We start from the raw sequence: 19,941 nt of genomic DNA on the forward strand, positions 1-19,941 counted from the left end.
TTATCCTCAACGTATGCATAAATGCGTATCTGAAAGATAAATTTCTACGTTTGGCAAGATCTCTCAAAAAGAAAAATGCAAATTGTCCTCCAAAGAGGGCTAGCAGTATAGCCCCATAATTAAAAAAAGAGAAAGGGGTATGAGGGGTTAAATCTGAATCCTTTCCAGGTGGTTTTTAGCCCCATGCTTTGGGGGAATCATGGTTTTTAGGCGGCTAAGTGGGGTTGCTGCAAGTTGCATTCCTGCTTCTCCCCCCACCCCCACCCAGCTTTAGTTGTCATTACATTCCCGCCTGGGAAGTGTTCCCAGTGACCTGGCTTAGGCATTGAGATCATGGGAATCCAAGATTTTCCCATGTCTTCCAGCATGTTTGTTCACAAGAACAGGGAAACTTCCTCTTTGCAGAAGGGGAATTTTAGCCACTGTCAGTCACTGGAGAATCTTTCAGTAAGGGTTTTTTTGATTAGAAATGTGGTCAAGGAGACGAAAGCTGTCAGTAGGTCAAAAGACCAGTGATAGGGCCGGCTGAGTGGTGCATTGGTTAGGAGTTGGCTTGGGACGCCAGCTCTTAGCAGCAGGGACCTGGTTTAGATCCCACATGAGGGCCAGTGATGCTGCGTCCTCTACAGCTAAGATGGTGAACAACAGCTCAACCTGGAGCTGGGCTGCCGTGAGTCGCTGGCTTCGGCGTAGGCTGTAGTGGGGCTGGCTGACAGTGGGCATGAGCCGCCGTGAGCAGGCCGTCCATTGGCTGGCGACCCATCTGCCTCACCCTGGAAGAGCGCAGTGATCACAATACCAACATGGGCCAGTGAAGCGACATCCTCCACAACTAGACTGAAGAACAAAAGGACAGCAACTTGTCTGTTCCCCTTCCCCGATTCCCCAATGCTGTTCCCCTCCCCCAATTCCCCAATTAAAAAAAAAAAAAGACTGATAATATTTTTTGGTAGTATATTTCACAGCGCTCCAAGTGTGTATGAGAAGTAGGTAGGCAGAAAGGTAGAGTGGCTTGCCCGTTACCATATATATCTAGTAAATGCCAGAGACAGGGCTAGAATTCTGTATTTCTATGTTTGTTGGGATTGTTTTCAGCACTAAAAGACAGAAAATGTATAATGGCTTATACAAAAAGAGCATTACTGTCTGGACGTAAAAGATTGCTGGTCCTTGGTCATTAATGATCAGTAGCTCAGTGATCTCAGGGTCCATGTCTGTTATACTCTTGGCCCACTCGTGTACACAATGGCTGCTATAACTCTAGCTATTACATTTACCTTCAAGGCAGGAAGAAGGGTGAAGGGAAAGGACAGGAACAAGGGCTGTAGCTATACCAGGAAAGGAAGAGTTTTCCTATGACTCCCTCAGCAGATTTCTACTTCTTTCTCATTGGCCAGAACTGTCCTGTGGCTACTCTAAGCTTGGAAGGTGGCAATCAAGGAGGTGACTTTCATTATGGTGTGCTTCCTACTGTTTTTTGTTTTTTTTTTACAACAAAGTATGTCAAGTTTTATTCATGGATTTGTGTCCACATTGACAGTTAAAAACACAAATGGCCTCTTCTCCAAGGCATCATGAAGGGCATTACAATAGATCAAAATGAATTAAAATCATGTAAATATATAAAAATAAAATGTCACATGGCGTCATTAAACTGGGCTACTTCTGTGTTGCTGCTCAATGTCCAAGGGCACAAGCTTCTAGATTTCATAAGTGAAAGGCTGGGTGAAATTCCCTGGAAGTGAGTAATTGCGTAGTCCATAGAAAGATGTTGACCAGTGTTCTCTGAAGTGGGCATAGCCACATATCGCACAGTATCTGTTCTGTACCAAGAACTATTGTTGAGTAGGTGGGGGTGGGGGTACAACAAAGATACTGCTCAGTTCAGTGCTGTTAGGAACGATATAGGAGCTGAGAACCATACACGTCAAATGAAGTTCAGCAGTTGATTCCTTGGTGTATAGGTAAGCCAGGATTGAATGACAGTCCATCAGAGAAAATCTGTTACGGTTCCACAGAGACTAACAGGATAATCAAATTCAAGTTCATCTGGTTGCACTTGAATTGCCTAACAGCCAGTCTCCAGAAATAACTGGTCAGGGCCTACCAATTCATCTTGATAAAATAGTGCTCTTTTAGCTATAGAGCAAAAATTAAAACAGCTGCATTCCACCAACACTGAGAAAGAACTGAAGTGGCAACTCCTTGAGACTCTTCGTTTGCTGGAGAAGCAGAGATCCACATCTTTACTAGGGCGCCCATACTAGGTACTAAGTTCCCCAATACCTGGTGTCCTTGGAAAGCTTGAACTCTTTGAAAATAGATCCTGTGATTTAACTTTTTGCCCGTGGCTGTGTGCCGCACAATAGCAGATGTGCAATCAATATGGAGAGAAGGAAGTGACTCTTTCAGGGCCTGAGAACTAAAAAAGAGCAGGGGCTGAAAATCATGCTTGGGTCATTGCTGTTTGGACTGCATTACCTCGGGAGATCAAAATGTTACATCTGACCCAGGTGTCTCTCTTCAGTTACAGTCATCTCTCCAATTAGCTACTAGATATCCAAGTGGATACTTGAAATCCAATAGTCCTCTCAGAAGGTACAGGTGCTATACAGAACTCCTGGTTTTAGCTCATTCTCTATTTGTTCTCTCTGTCTCAGTCAATAGCACCACAATCCATTCAACTTCCAACCCAAGAAATGCTAGGATTTATTCCTAATTCATTTTCCTTCATACCTGTATCCAGTCTGCCATTGAATCTTCTCACGGTTACCTTTAAAATTTATCTCATATCTGTTCACTTCTCCATGATCTATACCCTGGCCCAAACTATCACTGTCTCTCCTCCATAGCCTTGATAATAATAAGCACCCTGCTTCAGGTTTAGTTCTCCTTCTAGGGAAGCTGGCTCTTGCAGAACACATGCAAATCAAGGAAAGGAGTAGGAACTACAGTCCTCCTAACTCCACAAAGGCCTTTGTTATGCTAGATCTTGGGCTAAGAGCTCCTCAGGCAATAAGTTGACTGCTTGCTACTGTTTTGATGTTCAATGAAAAATATTTAAATATTTAACTGTGGCTTGATTTAAGCCATGTTAATCTCTAATTCTCTTTATACTTACAGTTCATACTATATAATTTAAATATAGTATAGTATCTTATTGTGATAGGACTTTACTGTCTAGATTTTCAATTCCTTTGTGTTGTCTTCTTTTTGTATGAGACTTAGTATCTCATCCTTGAATATTAGTGAGACAGGAACTTCAACATGATCAAGCCCACATGTTTGGCCCTTTAGTAAGTGTGTAATCTGAGTGGACTGCTAACAAATAGCTTATTGAGTTAAATTAAATTTTGAAAGTAGAAATGAGGGAGAGTGAAAAATTTAGAAGGAGGATAATAAAGAATCCTCTATTCAGGGCAAAAGACTATGGAGAATGGCTCTCCTTGGAAATAAACACAGTAGTATTTTCTGTGAAAATAGAACCCTTTACTACATTGACATGCTTCTCTAATTCACAGAGTGAGAGGACAGAACGTTGTACTGAAGTCAGGAGCCTCAGTTCTAGACGTAGCTCTGCCTTTACATAACTGCCATATTGGACAAGGCATTTAATCTCTCTTAGCTTCAGCTTCATCTTCTAGGATGGGGATAATAATTGCTGTTTTACAGGATTGTTGAGAGTGTTAGAACTGTACGAATTTAGTACTTCATGGTGTTGCCATGGCACCTTTGGTAACTTTATTTTTTAAAGATTTTTATTGGGGAATTGGGGGATGGGGAACAGATAAGTTGCTGTCCTTTTGTTCTTCAGTCTAGTTGTGGAGGACGTCTCTTCACTGGCCCATGTTGGTATCATTGTGCTCTTCCCAGCGAGGCAGATCAGTCGCCAGCTTCTGGACGGCTGCTCACTGCGGCTGCTGGCTGCTCACGCTGGCTGCTGGCTACACATGGTAGCCCATGGCTACCCACTGCCACAGGGGGTTGCAGCCTATGCTGTCGCTGGCAACTCATGGCAGCCCAGCTCCAGGTTGAGCTGTTGTTCAGCATCTTAGCTGTAGAGGGCAGTGTCACTGGCCTCTGTGGGATCCTATGTGGGATCCGAACCGGGGCCCTCTGGCATCCCAAGCCAGCTCTTAACCAACGCGCCACTCGGCCGGGCCACCTTTGGTAACTTTTTATCATGATGATTAGTGTTATTGTTGTGTGATCATGGAGGGCCCCTTTTTGCATTAATTAATCCTTATCTATAACCTGCAAATATTAGGTGTTATCTAAGTTTCCTCCTAATTCCAAAATGTCATATTTCTACACTAAGTACCTCCATTGGGGCATTGTTATGACTGCAGTGAGTTCATAGGAGACCATGGGAAGATGAAGTTCTCTGGTGCATAGATTGATGTCACTATGGAAACCAAATCTGTATCAGAACAAATGTTTCTGAGGCACTGAAGTGCCTCCTGAATTGTCCCAGGCCACTGGGAGAAGCTAATCCCAGAGCACTGAGCAGCGGTGAGGTTGGGTGTAACTAATCTTGTGGTTTTTCTCAGAGTGGAGGTATAGTGGTATAATATAGAGAAAATGAGCACTGATGACTGTTAGTGCCCGGAATCGGTGACAGTTTGGGGAACTGGCACACCTCTGGTAGTGTAAGTGGGTATTACTTTTCTGAGGAACATTTTCACAGTATATATCAAGAGCCAGCAATTCCATCTTTAAGAATTTATCTTAAGGGAAGAATTTTGGATATGTACAGAAATATTCTTCTAGTGGTATCTTTAAAGTGAAAATATTGAGAAAAGCCTAAAAATAGGGGATAAGTAAATTATGGCTCAGCCATCAATAGATGATATATTGTTACTTATTGACATGGAAAATGCTTATAATATGTGAAGCAGATGCAAAATGTCAGCGATCTCATTTAAAAAAAGTTTACATAGTATATATGGGGAAGAGAGTTTGAAAGTATATGGCCTTATAGATTTTTTCAATAAAAGCTTTTTTGTAATCTAATTTTTTTATGAGCATGTATTTTTATAATAAAATAAAGGCTTAAAGAAAGATACTTAATTTAATAAACATGTATGCAAGTGACTACTGATATCTACTTCTCTTCCAAGATACAGAATATGTTTAGTACATGTTGTTCCCTGGATGAAAACAAATGGCTCGTTGGGTTTCATAGGATATTGCCTGCCAGTGAATGTGGCCTTTAGGCTAGTTTTCACACTACTTCCAACTGTTTTCTTAACCGTACAGGGCTGGAGTGAGGGCTGACTTTAAACCTACACAGGTTTCCACAGGATGGAGTGTAGAACTTGGTACCCAGGAGTAGAATGGACCCATATCTTTGACTTGTTCCTTTTACCTAATCTGTGTGTTGTGCCTTTCATGTATTTTTTAGTCTTTTTCTTCATGGCAGGAACAATGTTTTTATGAAAATAAGGAAAGAAAGCCTGTACTTGACAAAACTGTATTGGGCTCTTATTGTGTATAAGATAGTGTTTTATGCAGCTTGATGGATGAATGTGTACACAAGTGAGTAAAATCCATCCTTTAGGAACTTACAGTCTACTAGGAGCGACACTTGCATAGTTGACTAATACAAAATTGGGTGGTAAACAAAGCACTGTGGCTTTGGAGAGGTAACAATTATGTATAATAGATAGAAATTGGAAAAGAGCTTATAGAGAATTGAATTGCACTGTGAATGATGAGTAGCATTTTGGTTGGTAGGTATAAAATTTATGGTGTGTTTCAGAAATTGGGTTATTTAGGGCAGAGAGAGAGTAAATTAAATGTGGTGATAACTAAAAGCAAGAAAATGGTAGATAGAGGGGAAAATAAAATAATGAGTGTAAAACATTTAGCACAGTGCATGGCATGTTGTAGGTATTTATGAAACTTCTCTTTCTAATTCCAACATATCTACCTCAAGGAAGGTCTTCAAGTTACCCAAAAGGACACTTTTAGTTTGATTTGAAAAATAAGACATTGTCCAGGTGATTTTCAGAGTTGCAAATATGGTAGTAAAAGCAAAGCAATTGCTACGTAATCAGTACCCTAGATTAATGTGCAGCCAAGTTTCTGAACCATTTCTTTCCTTAGAAAGGTGACCTGTTGAGAAAAGTGACACAGATACTGGGAAAAACCGGCTCTTCTGTGCGAAGGCAGGGACAATGTCACAGGTTAAAGCCTCTTATTCCTATGATGCTCCCATGGACTTCATCAATTTTACATCTTTGAATGATGAGGAAGAAACCCAAAATGTAGACTCGTGGTTTGGTAAGTGTCTGCTATCTCTGGCCATTTTAAGGGTTATTGGTTTGCTTTGTAGAAGGGGTTACAAGCTGTCTGCATTTAGATACTCATACTTTGTCACCATGATATGAGAGAAATAATTGAAGTGCCCAGTATTTGGGGAATGGACTATAAGTACAAATCAATGTTATTATGCAGTTAAAAATGACAAATATTTAAGCTTTAGGGATTATATGGGGAAATCTAGAAACCCATATTTCCTTAGAAATATGATGAAACAAAGTTGAGTGAAACTTTAGGACTCAAAAACATGTCTGTAGTGATGGCAGCCACATAAAAACTTGCTCTACTTGTCACTGGCCATGAGTATAATACTACAACGAGGATACTGACATTATACAATTTACCCACCTTACTCAGATTTCCCATTTCACAGGTACTCAGTTTTATTTATGTGTATTAAGTTGTATGCAATTTTATCACCTGGTAGGTTCATGTATCCACCACCACAGACAAGACATTGAACAGCTCTAACATCACAAGGATCCTTGTGTGGCCCTTTTGGAACCACACTCACTTCCCTCTTGCTCCCCTCCCCATCCCATTTCATTTTTATTTTTTATTTATTTTTTTTATTGGGGAATTGGGGGAAGGGGAACAGACAAGTTGCTGTCGTTTTTTTTTTTTTTTGTTCTTCAGTCTAGTTGTGGAGGACGTTGGTTCACTGGCCCAAGTTGGCACCATCATTGCGCTCTTCCCGGGCGAGGCAGATCAGTCACCGGCTTCTGGATGGCCGCTCACTGCGGCTGCTGGCCACTCACACTGGCTGCTGGCTACACACGGTAGCCCATGGCAACCCACCGCCACAGGGGCTGCAGCCTACGCCGTCGACTCACAGCAGCCCAGCTCCAGGTTGAGCTGTTGTTCAGCATCTTAGCTGTAGAGGGCAGTGTCACTGGCCCTCATATGTGGGATCCGAACCGGGGCCCTCTGGCATCCCAAGCCAGTTCTTAACCATCACGCCACTCGGCCGGCCCCCATTTCATTTTTAAATGGAGGGACTATGCTCCTCAGAACCCAATCCCCAGAGAGAGGATTGCCTGATGTTGAGTCATGTGATAATGGCACAAACCCTGACACCAGGCCAAGACTAAATAAGGATGTGGTTATGTTTTTATATTACTTTGGAATAATATGTGAGACCAGTGATACGTCAAGTTGGTAGTTGATGGGACCCCTTTGTTTTATTCTTTCTCATGACCTTATCCTCCTTATTAAGAGAAGTCGGTATGTGATGAGGACAAAAATGAGTCCATTGCAGCCGCACTTATCACTGATAATGGAGTGTCCAAATGTGACAGCATATGCCATTCTCTTGGAAAACACTTTGATGATATCCATTGGGGATCCTGAGAGGAGAGGTCTCTAGGAAGTGGTGTGGGGAGAAGGGCGGGTAAGAGGACCAACTGCCCTACAGGGGCTTTCCCCATGCACTTGCTCCACTGAAACCCTGAGGAAATGGCTGGGTTGTCTGACTCTCTCTAAGTTTTTCTTTAAAACAAAAAAGAGGACATATTAGTATAACAACACTATTAAATACATTTTGGAAGAAAAAAAATTAATCCCACTATTTTTTCAAGGCCACCTTAGCTCTAATACATTACTTTCTAATTCTAAATAATCACATCTTTTTACAGAGTTGCAATTAGTGTACATGTGCAGTGTTATTGCTGAGGCCCACCGTTTTTTTTTACCCTTTTGTCTATTTTCAAGCTATTGGTAGAACAGGAGTTTCACTGCTTTGTGCTGACTTTCGGACACAGCAGAACCTAAGATAAAATTCTTTGCGAGAGCCTAGCTCTGTTCCATCCTCACACACCCTACACTCCCCTCTCACCACCCCAGTTGAGGAAGAACCTCATCTCAGACAGACTATAAAATGTCCCTTGTAAGATCTTGGTGGCTACAGTTTTCTTTAAAAGGAACATGATGTATTTAGGTGGTAGATAAGGCCAGTTCATGCTTGGATGGTCCTAAATGTGTAGCAAGCGAAGATAAGGAGCTAGTCACACTGCACACAGAGCCTACACGTCTCCTTTTCTATAGCACATTGTTCAGTGTTGCCAGTGTTTTAGAGATACTTTTCACCATCTCTGTCTCTGACGTATAGTGGGTACTCATTTCCTTTGTCACTAGAGCTTTGCTTGCACTTGCCAAATGAGTTGAAGCCCCATTTTAAGTGCATGGCACTGACTTATTTTACTTCCTTGCTGATTGTTTAGATGATGACACTCTTAACCTTTTCACAGAGGAGAAGGCCAATTTGGAGAATAAACTTCCTGGGAAGAATGGTACAGGAGGGCTTTTTCAGGACAAGACTCCTTTGAGGAAGGCTAATCCTCAGCAAGCTATTGTCACACCTTTCAGACCAGGTAAGAGAGACCATATTAGAAAAACATCTCCTTGGCAGAAAAGTGGGACAGTGTATTAGGAGCTTGAGGATCTGGGGAATTACCTAAATGTTGTATTCCTTGGTTTATTATTGGTGAAATGGGCTAATTCGTTTCATGGTCAATGTGAAACTAACGATGTGCTACACTTTTTTAATATTCTCTTGGAACTTAAGTTAACATAGAATTTTATTGTGAGATACATAACTGTCTTCTTTTTATGACAAGATTTAAGGTAACTTCTATGGGCCTGGCTGGGAAGCAAAACAGTAGGAGAGAAGAAGGTACTTCTTGCCATTGTACAAGAATTCTTTGAGTCATGTTTCTGATTTTAAAAGATGATTAACATTTAAACTGGTGATTATTAAATCTGCGGAATATTGTCTATTTGATCAGAACAAAAGAGGCATTCTTTAAGAGGTCATAAATCTTTGAAAATGATTTTTTTTAAAGTGATAGCTTAGCTATATTCAGCTATAATTCATATATACAATTCATCTATTTGAAGAGTACATTTCAGTGTTTTTTATAATTTCCCTTCTACTTGCTTTGGGTTCAGTGTGTTTTTTTTTTTTTAAGTTTTTTAAAGTAGCAGCTGAAGTCACTGATTTGAGATCTTTCTTTTTTTTAAATGAGTTTACTGCTATAAATTTCCTCCTAAGTACTGCTGTAGTGGCATCTGAGAAATTTGGTATGCTGTGTTTTCATTTTCATTCCATTCAAAATACTTTTAATTTCCCTTTTGATATCTTCTTTGACCCATTTTTTAAAAATTGAGATATAATGATATATAACATATAAGTTTAAGGAGTACAACATGTTGATTTTATATATTTACATATTGCAATGTGATTAACACCTATCACATCACATAATTATTTCTTTTTTGTTTTGAGAACAATTAAGATCTAAGACTCTTAAGCAACTTGGAAGTTTATAATACAGTATTGTTGAGAATAAGCTCTATGCTGTGCATTAGCTCCCCAGGACTTATCTACTAGTTGCAAATTACTTAGCATGTTATTTAGAAGTGTGTTATTTAATTTACAAATATTTGCAGGGGTTCCAGAAACCTTTTCTGTTATTGATTTCTTGATGGATTTAATTCCGTTGTGGTCAAAGAACATGCTATCTGACTTAAATCCTTTTAAATGTATTGAGTCTTGTGTCATGGCCCAGAATAAGGTCTGTCTTGGTAAATGTTCTGACTGCACTTCAAAAGAATGTATATTCTGGAGAGTTACGTAAATGTCAGTTGGGTCAAGCTGGTTGATAGTGTTGCTCAAGTCTTCTATTTCCTTATTGATCATCTATCTAATATCCTTTATTTCTATCCATTATTGAAAGTGGGGATATTGAAGTATTCAGCTATTATTGTTGAATTGTCTTTCTCCCTTCAGTTTTGTCAGTTTTTGTTCATGTATCTGGAGCTCTGTTGTTAGGTACATATATGTTTATAATTGTTACATCTTGATGAATTGACTGCAACGTATTTTTGTAAATGAAGTTTTATTGGAATACAGCCATACACATTCACTTATATATTATTTATGGCTGTTATATTCTTACTGCTTTTTCTGTCTACTTCTTGTATCAAGTAGAGACAGAAGTCTTAAATTTCAGACTATAATTATGGATTTGTCTTTTTCTCCTTGTAGTTTTTGCCTCATGTATTTTGAAGCTTTTATTAGGTGCATAAATATCTAGGTTGTTATGTCATCTTGATGAATTGGCCACTTTATCATTTTGAAATGATCTTCCTTATCTCTGGTAATATTGTTTGCTCTGAAATCTACTTTGTCTGATACTAGTAGTATAACCACTCTGGCTTTATTTTGATTAGTGTTAGCATTGTATATTTTAAGTACATTTTTTATAGGCAATATATACTTTGACCTTGCTTTTTAAAAATTTAATATAATCATCTCTGCCTTTTAATTGGGGTGAGTGCCTCTGTTATATTCTTTTTTTTTTTTTTTAAGATTTTTATTGGGGTATTGGGGGGAAGGGAACAGTGCTGGGGAATTGGGGGAAGGGGAACAGACAAGTTGGCACCATCATTGCGCGCTTCCCGGGCGAGGCACATCAGTCGCCGGCTTCTGGACGGCCGCTCACTGCGGCTGCTGGCCGCTCACGGCTGGCTACATACGATAGCCCATGGCAACCCACTGCCACAGGGGCTGCAGACTACGCCGTCGCCGGCGACTCACAGCAGCCCAGCTCCAGGTTGAGCTGTTGTTCAGCATCTTAGCTGAAGAGGGCAGTGTCACTGGCCCTCATATGTGGGATCCGAACCGGGGCCCTCTGGCGTCCCAAGCCAGTTCTTAACCATCGCGCCACTCGGCCGGCCCACCTCTGTTATATTCTTGACATAAAATGCCATCATTTTGTTTCTATATCTTTTTCTTCTATCCAAAAAAACTTGAGGGAATGAGCCAAATGATTGTTCTCTGGAATAAAAAAATGTGTGAAATGTATTTTCATAGCCTTTTTTTTTTCCTGTCATATGTTTAGAGTTTTCTTTTATCAAGGCTGATTTCATAAGCTACCATCAAATGCTGTTTCTTCTTCCAGCCTTTACTTGATCCTTTCTTAGTACATATTCTCATAGAACTTTTTTCTGTTTCTGTTTCATGATGGCCTTGCTATTATAACATCAGAATACTTCATGATAAAATGTCGTCTTCCCCTTTTCATTCCTATACCCAGTTCCGTTTCTCAACTGCTACATCTTTTTTTTTTTTTTTTTTGCTCAGCTTGGGCCGGGCATCGAACCGCTGTTGCTCAGAGCTCAAACTCTTGAGCGAGCTCTTAACCAACTGAGCCACTCAGCCGGCCCTTCAAGTGCTACATCTTTTAACTCTTACTATTTTAAATTGTGGTTATACCCATAATATCTGATAATATGTTTATATCCGCCATATTTACATTATTATGATTATGTAAATATTGTGTGATGCCAGATCAGTTAGTGTGATGCAAGTGCATTCCTTCTTGGTTCTCCACAGTTACATTATCACAGCTCCTGGGCCACATAAAGATGATCCTGACATCAAGGTCAGGTAGATTCCCTTTTCTTAAAACTTCATTAATTGCTTAAATTTTTGTCACATTTTAGCTCACTTCATACTGGACAATGATCCTTGGAAGTTATACCTACTTTTTTGAGGAAGGGCATTATTTTTCTTAATATCTTCTAATATCTTTGCTGTCTTATTCCCTGGATCTTAGAAGACTCTTTCTTGTATTCTTTGTCCCTCATTTTGACGGAATACATCCTCAGGGAACTTCCTAAGATTAGGTGCAGGAGGAGAAAACTTTACATTTTCACATGTCTGAAATGTCATCATTCCATCTTCATACAATTGAACATTTGACTTAATATAGAATTGTAGATTAAAAAAATTTTTTTGACTACTCTGAAGGCATTGTTCTTTTATCTTCTACCATCCTGTGTCACTGATGAGGAATTTAGCTTATCCTATTTTCCCTGTATCTTAGGTGATTTCTTTTTCTGGGAGCTTTCAAAATTTTGTCGTTTTAAAATTCACGTGGATGTGTTTGGGATGTTTTTTTCTGAGGTGGTGCCTTAGGCTGGCAAATGGGCAGGGCCCTGTATACTTGGTTTCTGCTTCAACCAAAGTAGCTATTATAAATTGGTCTGCATAAGATTTCACTGGAACCAAAGATCCCACTGACGAGAAAGTCTATATGTATATACACATATATGTAAAAATTTCAATCTCTAGTTCTGAGATATATATATAATTTCCAACTTATTTCCTTGGGATTTGAGTGCTGACTAGTTTTTGCTCTCATGTAGTTGACAACACTTACTACAAGGAGGCAGAAAAAGAAAATCTGGTGCAACAATCCATTCCATCAAATGCTTATTCTTCTCTAGAAGTCAAGGGAACCACCTCCAGAAACACTCCAGCCCAGTCTCAGAGGTAAGATTGTTTCGGGGCTCAAAAGTGGTGGTTATATTAAATAATGTTCAAAGAATACTTACTGGACAGAGCACCTAATATGTGTCCCATACTATATTAGAGTTTTTATGTTACCTTATTTAATCTTTGTAACATTATGAGTTGTAGCTAATATGTTTAATTCATAGATAAGGGCTCAGAGGTACTAAGTCCAAGGCAAGTTTATTTCAGAGCCAGGATTCAAACTGATTACTTGGTTCCAAAGCCCTTGCTGTTTGCACCATCAAAATGGGTTGCAATTTTCTGTTTATTTGTATGTCCATTTGGCAGATCCCCCCGACTCCTCCCATTGTAAATAAACTTCTTAAGGGCAAGTATGTAACCCTAGTACCTAACAAATTCTGGCAGGAGCAGAAGCTGACTAAATACTTAATGAATAAACAAATGGATGGATAGATAGGTTAACCTGTAATCTTGGCACTAGCAATCTCAGAACATCTAATGTCTTTGGATGCTGCATTTTACATCAGTATCCTCTTTTTGGTAACAAAAACATAGCATTTGGTTGCTGTGAGTCTTAATATGAGTTGCTTTCAGGTGGCACTAATCAAAAGAATATTCAGATTAAATTTTTTACAACTTTACACCATCTAATAATTACCACCAACCCACAGAGTTTAAATTACAGGACTGTTTATTGCTTTATACTTTGATGTTGCCTAGAATATCCTTAAGGAAGAGGAATGGCAGAATATTTATAATATTATTGCTCAGAAGCGATAAAATTACCCTTTGCAAAGCCTTATGCTGGCATAAGGGTATCACCTTTTGAGGATGGTATCATACAAGCTTATACGAATCTTTTCTGGTAAAGAAGCCCATTTTAATCAAAGAATTCTTCGAAATCTCAACCAGCTAGGTATAATGTCACGGGAGTCTTAAGAGATTGCTATTGGTTGATTCTATGGTTTCTGGTCCATGTTAGATTGTGAAGTGGGGCATATGGACAAGGGACCCATTTTCCTGTAGATTCCTTCCGAATCTAAGAAAGCGTTAGTGTCTTGGCGTCTCCATATAGTATATGTACATGGTTACTAAAATTGTCCCTTACCCTGACTGAATTGTAGAATGCTTTTTGGAAATGATGGTATGACAGGAAGCCAGCTGCTCTCAGAGTCAGAAGACCTGGATGTTTTATTTTTTTAAGGCAGGTACCCTCTCCCATTTAAAACCTCAGTTTACTGAGAATAATTATATCTCTCAGGCTAACTGTAAGAAAGGGCCAAATAAGATAATATGTAAATGATACTGTGCTATGAAAATGCATACTAAGAGGTAAAACATCAGTGCCGTTTATCTCAGATCTCAGATTTATCTTAGTCCAGAGATGCCTAATCTAGAAAGGAAACGGGAGATGGAATAGGATGGTGTAGACAATCATACAAATTCTCTATTTTATTTTCACATGGTTTTGATGGATAGGCTATAAGTGACCAAAACTCCTTTGACAAAGGAAAGCGTCAACAAGGCTGTAGTCTGTAATAATAATTTTTCCATGGAGCTGTTATTTTACCACAAGTCTAAGTTTTAATTTTTTGGAATCTCATCCCTTAGCCATTTATCCCTAAAGGCACCCAACAATTCTTCTTTTCATTTTATAACCTCATTGTATATTAAATTTAAGTAATGATCCAAAATGGTCATGTCTTTATGTTCTTTCTTTCTAATTTTTATGATTCCTAGTCTGTTTTTTAAAATTAACTTATTTTATTGGGGCATAATTTGCATATAGTAAAATGTACATATCTTGAGTGTACAGTCTGATTAGTTTTGACAAATATATACCACCATGTAACCACAACACTCACCTATGCCCCTTTATAGTCAATCTTTACTGCTTGTTCTACCTTTATACTCTCCCACCTCCCACCCAGAAGCAACCACTGTTCTGATTCTGTCACCATAGATTAATTTAGCCTGTTATAGATATTTTTATAAATGGAATTGTATAATATGTATTCTTTTATATCTGACTTCTTTCACTTAGCATGTGCTTTTGAGATTCACCCACATCATTGCATGTATTAGTATTTTGTTCCTTTTTATTTCTGATAATAAATTTTATTGAATGGATATAGTACAATTTATCCATTTACCAGTTGATGGACATTTGAGTTGTTTGCAGTTTGAGCTATTGTGAATACGGCTGCTATGAGTAGTTACTAATAGGTCTTCGCCGGGACATGTGTTTCTCTCTTACTATTAAGTGTATGTTTATAAGAAACAGCCAGAAAGTTTTCCAAAATAGCTATACTATTTTACATTCCCACTAGCAATATATGAGAGTTTTAGTTGCTCCACATCCTAGCCAACACTTGGTGTTGTGTCTTTTTAATGGTATTTCATTGTGTTATTAATTTGCATTTTCTGATGACTAATGATGTCAATCACATTTTCATGTAATTACTGGCCATTCTTATATAGCTGTTGCTTTTTTAGTCTGGCTCCCTGGAGTGTCCCCTGTGCCTGCAAAAGTCAGTGGTCAGCCAAGATTTTGACTAGAGCTTATACTCAGGTTTAAGTGTTCATCCTCTCTGTGGTTCTCTTGCATGTGGAGTTTTTTTTTTTTCCTTTTTCCTTAATTTTATTAAGAATTTATTTGAGCCAAACTGATGACATATGGCAGGGAGCAAGATCTCAAATGCTCCCTATGTATGGAGATTTGCCTCTAAATTTCCAGTTGTTCTTCCAGCCCCGATGTTTGTCTTTTGACACCTCATGCTAGTAAGACTTTGGCTTTGTGCAGTCCTACTATATACACATTGCAGAATGCACTTAATAAAAAAAGCTGCAAACTTACCAGTCTGATGCAGTTACGTCTTTTAAGGATGGACACCTCACCAGCTTGCTGTTTCACTGGGCCTCCTGGGTCTCCCCAAAACATGCATAGTTTAGCAGTCAAACAGGAATTTGTGCAAAGTTTTGCTCAGATTTTGAGTGACACATTTCCTGTGGCTCTTTCACTTGCAGGATTTTTCCAGCTGCTGTATTAGCATTGAGTTCTATCTTCTGTTATCTGTAGCCAATGAGACTGGAGTTTTCTGATGTTTGGGGAGCATCCTCAGGCAAAAAAAGCTACTAACTAATAATTCTTGCCCTTTGCATTTGCTGTTTTTCATGGATAAATGTTCCTCTGTTTTCCGCCTGCTTTTGGTCACTTTCCAGTGCCTTTAGATAGTTGGATTTTTGTATTTTCTCTACATTTTGTAAAGATATGCAGGTAGATTTGCCTGATAAATTCACTCTTCATTATTCCATGTATTTTTTAGAGATTAGTATGAAAATATTTTAAGATGAAAGACATGAAATTTGGGAGGATTCGCTTCAAAATCTATAGGAGTTATAGATGGAGGGAAAATTGATGTATGATTGACCATGAGTTGATAGTTTTCTGAAGCTGGATGACAAGTACCTAGCAGGCCATTTTATTCTCTTCATTTTAAAATTATGCTTGTAATTCTCCATAATAAATTTTAAAATTAGGTACTCTATGTAATAACATAAAATTTTGAATATATAATAATATCTTACAGTGTTTAGGACTTGTACACAAAAAGTTTTGAGAGAAATTAAACAACATCCTAATAAATTGTAGGATATACCATGTTCATGGATTGGGAGACTCAATATCTTAAAGATATCAGTTATCCCTAATTGATCTATAGATTCAGCACAATACCTATAAAAATCCCAGTGGTTTTCATTTTGCACAATGATAAGTTGATGCTAAAATTTGTACAGAAATGCCAAGGTCCAAGAATAGCCAAGATACTTTTGAAGCATTAGTAGATAGCAATACATATTATAGAGCTATAGTAATTAAAGCTTTGTAGTTTTACCCAAGGATTAGTGAGGCCAGTGGAATCATATAGAAAATTCATTTTCTCATATATGGACACGATGTATGACAAATGTGGTACTGTAGACCTATAGGGAAAGGGTGTTTTTTTTCCCCCCTCCTTTCATTAAACAATGCTTCGACAAAGGATATTCAAAAAGAACAAAATGAAAATTGGCCACTACCTCCCTCCATATAAAACAGTCAGTTCTAGGTAGATTGCAGATCTAAATGTTATGTAGATCTAAATGTGAAAGCTAAAGCTTATATAAGGAAATATAGGAGAATATTATGACATTGGAAAAGGGAAAGATTTTTTCAATATGGTACACACAGAAAAGCACTAACCATAATAGGGAGGGGGTTGATGTGTCTGAGTATCTTTATCTAATCAAATGATACTATAACGAGAGTAAAAAACCAACCCCCATAGTGGGAAAAGATATTTGTAACAGATAAAACCTACAAAGGGCTCATATTTATAGTATGTATATAAACAATCCCTACTAATCAATTAGGAAAGGATTGACAACCAATAGAAAGAAAGCAAGAGACCTGAAGTAGCACTTTATTAAAGAGGATAGCCAAATGGCCAATAAACATGTGAAAAGTTGCTCAGCCTCACTGGTAATCAGTGAAAAGCAAATTAAAACCACAGTGACATTCTACTACATACCAACTAATAAGGTTAAAATTAAATCACCTGATAATATCTTGTGTTCAGGAGGATGTAGAGCAATGCAACTCTTATATATTTGCCAGTGTAAGCATAAATGGTACAGGCACTTTGGAAAACAACTTTAGTTGTTTTAACCAATGGCCTATGACCTAGCAATCTTATGACTTAATATACCCAATAGCAACATGTGTACACGTGCACAAAGAGACACATGACAATCAACAGTAGACTGTATAAATAGCGGTATATTCCTACGATGAATGCTATACAGCATTGAAAACAGTGAATTAAAGCTACATGAATCAATGTGGTTGAATCTCACAAACATAATTTTGAGTGAAATAAACTAGACAAAAAAATACTTGCAGCAGTCTTATTACATTATATAAAGGTTTTTGTTTTTGGTTTGTTTGTTTCCTAACTAATGTACCATGTTTATAGAATGCATGCTTATATGGTAAAATGATAAAGAAAAAGTAATGATTGCTGTTAGACAAGTCAAGATAGCAGCTGCTGCCAGTGTTGTGTTTTTTTAGCCTCGGGGGTGATTACATGAGTCTTCACTTTGTAATTATTTAAGTTTTGTTTTGTGCACTTTTTGATGTTTGTTATATTTTAACAAAAATGGGGGGGGCATGACTAAAAGAAAAATGAGAAAATAAATACTATAGTCAGTTTCCAGGAGAGCTGATCTCTAATTTCATTGTGACAGCAATTAGCTATGTAACAGGGTTGATCAAGTCACCTCGCCTTTTTAAACTTTTATCCTTACCTGAAAGAGGAAGGCATTCTACTCGGTAATTGCCAATGCTTTCAAAAAAAAAAAATTATCTTTATTGAGATCTAGTTTACAAACACCAATGTATCTAAGGAACAACATTTTGTGATGAAATTTCAAAAACAATCAGACAAGAGATTAGATTTTTAGAGTGGAAATAATACCACTAAACTTTTTATAGCCCTTTGTAGTTTACATACTTTCATATTTTTGAAGAATATTTGCATATCTGTAGTAGATAAATTTATTTTAGATAAATCTTGTCAATTCCTCTACCATTGAAGATCTGTTAGACTCTCTGCTCGGAAGAATTTGGCACAGAACGAAAAACACCAAATACAAACGAAAGCCAAGAGATGTGCTACTCCTGTAATCATCAATGAAATTCCACCGTCCAAAAGAATGAAAGTGTAAGTAGCCACAACTTTGTCCGTTGGCATAGGTTTTACCCGTCTGTTCCTATGGTTAATAGCAAGCAGAATATATGGTACTTTTTCTTATTTTTATCAGTTAGAATGTATTTCGCTATAAGTAATAGTCTATTCAGCTAGAGTGGTTTACAGAATAGTTATTTATTTGCTTCACAGAAGTTTGCTGCTGGCTTTGGTTCAGCGAGCGAACAGTGCTAGGGTAGCGTCTCTGTGAGTTTTAGCTTTTGTTTCATACTTTTTGCTCAAGATGGCTCCTCTCTGTTTCTTAGCTTCTTCCTTCTGCTTGTTGCCTCATTATCACATGATAGCTGCTATATCTGTAGGTATCATATCCATGTTCAAGAGAAGAAGGAGGCAAAGGAAGAAGAAGGGGGCAGCATCCATATCACAAAAGTGAAATATTTTCCAGAAACCCTTTTTTTCCCTCAGTTGCCCAACTGTGTCACAGATCCCTCTGATTTGCAATAGAGGCTGTTGATGCAAGTACAACACTTTTGCCTTTGTACATTGTTGCCCCAAACAAAGTTGGAGTTCTATTAGTAAGAAATAAGATGCAATAGATATTGGGAAGGCAACTAGCAATCTGCAATTTGTGCATTTGATGATGAGCAGTTGGAATTCCTCCTACCCTCCTGAATCATCACCATACAACTAATACCTTGACTTCTGTCGGTGTTTTCAAAGTTTACCCGTTGTAGCTATTGATTGCTATAAGTGATCTGATGATACTATTGGAAGAATCTTGCAGTTGAAGCATGCTTGTTGTCCTCAAGAATGAGAAAATTTAAGCCACATATATGTGGTACATTTGGGGAGGAGAGTAGAGTGGGGTATGCTTTAGGGAATTAAAGGGATCCTTTTTTGTCTTTTTGAACTCAAGTTCTAACAAAAAAAAGCCAGAAGAGGAAGAAGGCAGTGCTCTTCAAGATACTTCTGAAACGAATGAGTGTTCTCCAGAGAAAGTGAAGGGCAGACATACTGTGCCTTGTATACCACCTGTAAGGTATGCTTCTTTTCTGAATTTAAGCATTAGGGTCAATAGAGTGAAATTACAAATGGGAACATCTGCCATCTGTTTGGTGCACGTGGAGACTGGGAAACTCCTAAAGCTATCATCAGGGTGAGGTGATTTGTTTTGTCCTGGTGGGTGCTCAAGTCTTAAACATCGGGGAAAATATACTATTAGAGCACATTAAAAGAAATATAAAAGGAAAAAGTAAAGGTTCTTTTACTATCTAAATTGAACAGTTTTTATTTTGCCAAGCTCTATTCTGGTCTTTACTCAAGTAAAATACATATTTTCAGTCTATCAACAACCTTTGGGTTCTTTATAGTCATTATGAGACTATTTCCTTTTTTTTTTTTTTTCATACTGCTACAAAATCTTCACAATTACCCTTTTTTTGATAGATTGTTAATATGATCTCAAATTATATTTTACAATTTTTATTTTTTTTTTAGATTTTTTTTTATTGGGGAATTGGGGGGATGGAAACAGCGATGGGGAATTGGGGG

General features: G+C 38.1%; 1 protein-coding gene across 2 annotated transcripts in view; it reads left to right on the top strand.

The window, feature by feature from the left end:
* TPX2 (TPX2 microtubule nucleation factor) overlaps positions 1–19,941 on the top strand; it is a 60,143-nt gene that overhangs the window by 9,050 nt on the left and 31,152 nt on the right. For both annotated transcript variants that reach the window (XM_019645650.1, XM_019645651.1), the window contains exons 3-7: positions 6,109–6,285; positions 8,571–8,693; positions 12,535–12,661; positions 18,280–18,405; positions 19,307–19,429. In XM_019645650.1, coding sequence (XP_019501195.1) covers positions 6,180–6,285; positions 8,571–8,693; positions 12,535–12,661; positions 18,280–18,405; positions 19,307–19,429 — 605 coding nt within the window. In that variant the 5' untranslated portion in view covers positions 6,109–6,179. The remainder of the gene's footprint in view (positions 1–6,108; positions 6,286–8,570; positions 8,694–12,534; positions 12,662–18,279; positions 18,406–19,306; positions 19,430–19,941) is intronic.

The sequence above is a fragment of the Hipposideros armiger genome, unplaced genomic scaffold, assembly GCF_001890085.2.
Source record: "Hipposideros armiger isolate ML-2016 unplaced genomic scaffold, ASM189008v1 scaffold_94, whole genome shotgun sequence".
In the NCBI taxonomy this organism is placed as follows: Eukaryota; Metazoa; Chordata; class Mammalia; order Chiroptera; family Hipposideridae; genus Hipposideros; species Hipposideros armiger.